The sequence below is a fragment of the Puntigrus tetrazona genome, chromosome 11, assembly GCF_018831695.1.
Source record: "Puntigrus tetrazona isolate hp1 chromosome 11, ASM1883169v1, whole genome shotgun sequence".
Classification (NCBI taxonomy): Eukaryota; Metazoa; Chordata; class Actinopteri; order Cypriniformes; family Cyprinidae; genus Puntigrus; species Puntigrus tetrazona.
This window is the reverse complement of record NC_056709.1, coordinates 1,186,358-1,191,978: the sequence shown is the minus strand read 5'-3', so window position 1 is coordinate 1,191,978 and position 5,621 is coordinate 1,186,358. Positions and strand designations below refer to the sequence as shown.

The 5,621-nt window shown below is 38.4% G+C and overlaps 1 protein-coding gene across 1 annotated transcript; it reads right to left on the bottom strand.

The window, feature by feature from the left end:
* Positions 1-553: 553 nt before the first annotated feature.
* LOC122353696 (endothelin-3) lies at positions 554-5,068 on the bottom strand. Its single transcript, XM_043251570.1, has 4 exons — positions 4,769-5,068; positions 3,819-4,053; positions 1,954-2,091; positions 554-1,605 (listed from the first exon to the last, which is right to left on the bottom strand). Exons 1-4 carry the CDS (start codon positions 4,848-4,850, stop codon positions 1,587-1,589), a joined length of 474 nt encoding a protein of 157 aa, XP_043107505.1. The 5' UTR covers positions 4,851-5,068; the 3' UTR covers positions 554-1,586.
* Positions 5,069-5,621: the final 553 nt, after the last annotated feature.

Genomic DNA, 5,621 nt, shown 5'->3' with positions numbered 1-5,621 from the left:
TTTGGAACGAGATGACATGTTCTTGCAAAGTTACTTATAGTCAGTAGAATATCTATTGGGGGATCATCACAATCAACAGATAATCGGACAGTGAGCTTGTATGAGGAAAGTTACTTTAGAAGTGACCATCAAAATAAAGTGTTACCTATTTCTCTTATAATCCAAATGTCCATTCATCTTATCTTGAGACCAAAAAATGCATTTGATCAATCAAGTCTGGCACAAGCCTTTTAATTTACTGATTTATAAACAACGTATTCCTGGATGAGAACTGCCTGTTTTTGCCATACCCCATCATGCACCATGAGAGGAAATTACCTCTTATTTCTCAGGGTGTACTGAGGGCATATTCCAAGACAGCAAACAATTCTTGCGTGGCCCCCCTTGTGGAAGGATAAGACGTACCTTTGCAAAGTAATGAGAGAACGTAATCTAGCCAGAGGCCAGGAGGTTTCAAATCAGCTCCGCGGAAAACTTCTCAGCATTTCTGAGGTTTGTTGCTCACAACTGAGCCAAATAAGAGCACACAAAAAGACGACTTGTAGGTAAAACAAAAAAAAGGTTATAAAAAGGATTTCATTTAATATTAAACAGAGAATCTGTACAGGACCTTTACATACATAATGACCTGCATGTCGGCCATGAAAAGTAAGAGACGCTACAATCCATCATCAGTTTATGAATTGTGTTTATTTTACTCCCTGTTTCATTGTTATATATTTTTTTTTTTCACCGCTACAGTTCTGAATAAATTAAGGATATTTGTTCTCGTATTGGTTTGAAATAGTAAGAAAACAGTCCTTTTTTTGTTTCCGTTTGGAGAATATATTATGAAAAAAAATATTTGGTTACTGGAATAAATAGACATTTCTTTGCATATACTCTTTATCACAACTATTCATAAAGTAGGACGTGGATTACTGCGGCATTTAAAAGAGACACCTTTTGGTTAGTTGTGATATACAAGATTTCTTAAATGCTCAAGAAAAGCTAGGAATTTTCCTATTGTCTACTTAGTTAATTATTCATACTCTTGAGGAAATGTATTATTCAATTATGAACATGAAAGGCTGTATTAGATATGAACATAATTTTTAGAATAAGCCAATGTTGCAGTGTAGAGTTTGCTGTACAGCACTTTTTGCTCAAGAAGTCCTTTAAACGCATTACATGGTGACTAGTCTGAACGGTTTCAAATATTCAAAGTCCTGTGTGTGATGCTTATTTGACTCCATCTTGCACATCTGATTTGTATCAGATCGTGGTGGCAAGTCGATCCAGTCCATAATTCAGACCATCACATACATCTTGCCTGAATGTGACTCACATGGTCGCAGTCAATGCATGGCTACTTCAGAGATGTGTTAGCTTAGGTGCGGTAACGCTTTCACGTCGACAGCGCAAGTATTTCCCAACTCTCTCTGCTCTCCTTAATTCTCCCTCTCAGTAATGGAATTCCAACAGCCTTCCTTTTGGACAGACATGAACCTTTTCTCAGAGGTGATTCTCCAGGTGTTAGGACAGAAGAATGAAGAAGCAGTCCAACGGATGAGTGAATATCAGTTAAGCTGTGCTCCAATGGACAGTCATGTTGACCTCCCCCAACTAAAGAAGAACAGAAATCCTGTTACTTTAAAAACATTTGAACATTTCCACCTAATATCTGCTGTCGATGTTATTTACATAAACGCACATTTTACTATATTCCTATTATATGTTCACTGTCCACATATCCCGTTCAGATAAGATACTCTGGCTTACTGGAAAAACCTGAGCGTGATGACATGTACCGGGTGAGCTAAAGAACGGGTTTACAACGTCAGAAAAGCCAAACGAATGCAGATTGTTACGTGAATTGGTTCATAAATCTTTTTGATATGCATGAGTTTTGCAAAAATGGTCGGTAGGAGCACGTTTTCCAACGGGACTATATTTTAGTGGTTTTATTATTACCTTCCACTGCAGAAAGCGTCACACTTTTGGTCGCTGTGTAAAGCACACACGCAGCGCTGACTTCCGACGCTGTCCTGGGCAGCACGCCGCACTCGCTGAGAGCCTCTATAATTCGACAAGCCGTATGGGACGGTGCGCCTGCCAATACAAAAAGGGTTAAGACCTTTGAGTCGCAGAAATCGCAGCCCTAGTAAACTGTGCAAGTAAGAAATGCTTCTAGTTTTTGGACTACTAAATGACAAAATGGCAAATTCTCCCTCTAAATTATACTGTGTATCACATCTCCATAAGGTTTTAATGAGAGTCTTTGTGTGGCTTTTCGACACCCTGCTCAGTTCGATCTTTCCTTTGCACTCGAGGAGCAGCTTGCACACACAATCCACCAAGACGTCTGAAATGTGACACTGAACCACGTATAATGCGGAGGTCAGAAAATATGAGCGTGGAGTAAACCCCAACCTCACTGCACAAACACGTAGAAGCGTGGATATAAAACATATAGATTTGAGAGCGCTGAACGTGTCTTGATAGCAGTTCGCATTATTAAAATAGCCAGACACGCACAAAAGGGATGGAAGACGTGCAGAGGATTTATGGATGAAGGATGCTTCAATTCTCCAGAGATTTGATGTACAGGTTCTGTCAACGGGCAATCGGGTTTAGCTCGTCATCATGTAGGTAAATCAATCGATCGATCGGTCGATATTTGACAGTATTAACAAATACAACAAAACACATAACCTTTTTCTTTCATCTCATAGATAACTCATTGCAGACCACCCAGTATGTTTTTTATGGTAACGCTGTAATACATTACTCTTATTTATACTGTATGGAATCTAATAAAGCAGACTCTGATCTGAACAGCTGTACTCAGGGAGCCATAGGCCTCATCTGCTAAGAGTTACTCCTGCAAACATCCTGTCATGCAAGCATCTCTTTGATCCCAGACCATTCTCCTTAGCCGGTCTCATAGGCTAGACAATGCCTAGACGAGTGGCAGAGAATTACTAATATACTAATGCAGCAGCCCTTCTTTACAAACATGACTCACGACAAACTCATTTAACATATTCCATATATAAGGTTTTCCCCCACAGATTAAAAATGGCAACTTTGCTTGGTAACATGTAGTTTTAGTAATTTACTGCAGCGGAAGCTGAGATCGTTCTCCCAGCAACTCTTAATAAAGATAAGTCATTCTAATCACGAGCAATAAATTGTCATTATGAACTTTTTGGATAAAATTGATGCGTGTGACTTAAACTACACGAGGAGTTTGCAATCTTATCTGTGATAAGGACGGAGGCGGACCAGAAATAATTTAGTTTTGACAGAAAGGAGAATGCTTGCCAAATGCAATAGTTCACTTTTGCTTCTAAAACAGCGATCATATACAGCTTAATGTTAAGATGTTTTTCATTTTAGTAAGCAAATCTACATTATTTTATTCTTCCATTTTTCTTCTAAGGAGACAGTATTTATTACTTTTTTTTTACAGTGGGATGAGCTTCACATGCATCTTTTCCACTGTATCTTCACAATAGCATGTTTTATGAAACACTTGATTGTGAGTAGCCTACATTTTTACTACATTGCACTTAAATATGTTAAATAACAGAATTGCTGTGATTCGGAAACCCTTATTTTGGTGTCTTCATAAATATGCTGTCACTTATATGTCACATTATTTAACACACTTTAAGGCTGTTTCAGCAGTAGTAAATGCAGCTCTGTCTGTAATATAAAAGTCAGGGCACAGTAAATAACAATTATCCCACTGCGCAAAGAGAAAAGCCTTCACGGGTTTCAAGCACCTGTTGAATATTATTTCATGAGCAAGTCAGCCAGCTTCGTGAACTTACTCTGGTGTGTTGATCCAGATGATGTCCAAGTGACAGTAGTAAACACACTCTTTGTCTTTGTATGAGTAACACGTACATCTCTTGGCTCTCTTCCGAGGTGTCAGGATCTGGCACAAATAACAAGCTCCGGGTTTTAATCCAGACGCATCCAACTGCTTCAGAGTTACACTTGACACTTTGGTTAAATCCTTGGCGCTGGTTTCCATGAGCCCAGTTTGACGAAAGGGGGAAAATCCTGCAGAGGAAAAAATGCTTTAATTGAGACAAATGGCAATCCTATACGTTAAAATAAACCCGTGTTGTAACAGGACTAAAACACTGTTCTATCTGACCAATTCATGGTTTTACACATTCATGTTAAAGTATAGTGCAGTAAATTAACCATTAAAGTCAAAAATACAATTTCCCTTATATGGGTGATATTATAGCCTAGGCTACAGAATCGAAAGCACATTAAGGGTCAAGCCTTAGGTTTACCTATGGTGAGAAATAGCTATTGAGGCCGTGCGCTCACAACCCAGTGATAAAACAATCAAAATAAAGTTTCTAAAACTGTGTATAAAGATGAGGTCAGCGGGTATTTTCACCTGTCCGGTTAGCAAGACGAGGTACGCATTTTTTTTAGTACTCAAAAAAGCTTCATGTTATATGAATCACTTTTTGAATTTCACACCTGCGTCCAATCACTTTGACACATTGCTTTTCGACATTGCATTGCATTTAGCCTACCTTTAGATAGGCTGCATTGAAATAAAAATAGAATAGGCCTACGTTTATTTCTTTAAAAAATAAAATAAATAAATAAAACACTTGCCACTATTTATTATTGAGGTCACGAAACATCGTTTTAAATGAAATTGTGCGTGGGAGGATTTATTACTTTTAAAATATGCTGTTTATATTATATGCAGAGAGCGATTAATGAGTTTTCTAAATGCAGTGCAACCCACCGTTCGCCATGGTGACTGTCAGTCCAATAAAAAACAAAATTTCCAAACGTATCAATAATGACACCTTGGCCATCACAGTCATTCCAGATAGTCTCCGTGAACAAAGTCAGTTTAGAAGCCAGGGTTGATCCAACTGCGGCGACATGTTGCTCGTCTCTGGCTTATTTCCACACGAATGCTCCTCGTTTGTCGTGTTTTCAGGTTTGCGGACGGAAGAGCGGAGCGCGACGGAACGGCATCCTCGGCCGCGCTCGCGCAGGTTTTATAGCGAGCACCTATGAGCCTGCGAGGCACCTCCCGCCGGAACACCGCGCCATCAACCCCGCTCTCTGCCATGCATTCGCTGTCACAGACAAACCTCTGACTTTTAATGCTCCAAACATAATTGCAGACATAAGCAGTTTTTCAGAAATTATTTCACACCTCATAGCGTTCTACAATGCAACTGAAATTGTGTAATATTAATTCCGTGAAGCATTGTTTGCATATAAAATAACTGTTAGTGTGCATCAAAATGACCTATAGATGTTAGCATCAAAAATAATAATAAAATGATATGAGGTGTGAACTGTGTTCGTCAAGTCTTATTTTATGTATTTTACAATCAAACAGTTAACACAAATAATGCAAACAATCAGGAAAAATATTAATGATGAAAACTAGTCCTCAAGAAAATGATAGTAGTGAGCACTAATAGTGATCTTTTATACCATGTAAAAACGGTCAGAAAGACTAAAAAAAAATAGGAACAATTCTATTTTGTGATTTTGAGAAATGCTGTAGTGTAAAATGAACAATGAATCTTTAAAGTTCTGTTCTAGGTCACAAATGAACTGAAAGGGAAAAAAAAAAG

Coding starts and splice junctions, on each gene's coding strand:
- LOC122353696 (XM_043251570.1), bottom strand. CDS start 4,850: ATGACTGTGATGGCCAAGGTGTCATTATTGATACGTTTGGAAATTTTG. Junction 4,054..4,768: donor GACAGTCACCATGGCGAACG/GTGGGTTGCACT, acceptor TTTCCTCTGCAG/GATTTTCCCCCTTTCGTCAA. Junction 2,092..3,818: donor ATCTGGATCAACACACCAGA/GTAAGTTCACGA, acceptor TTGTATTGGCAG/GCGCACCGTCCCATACGGCT.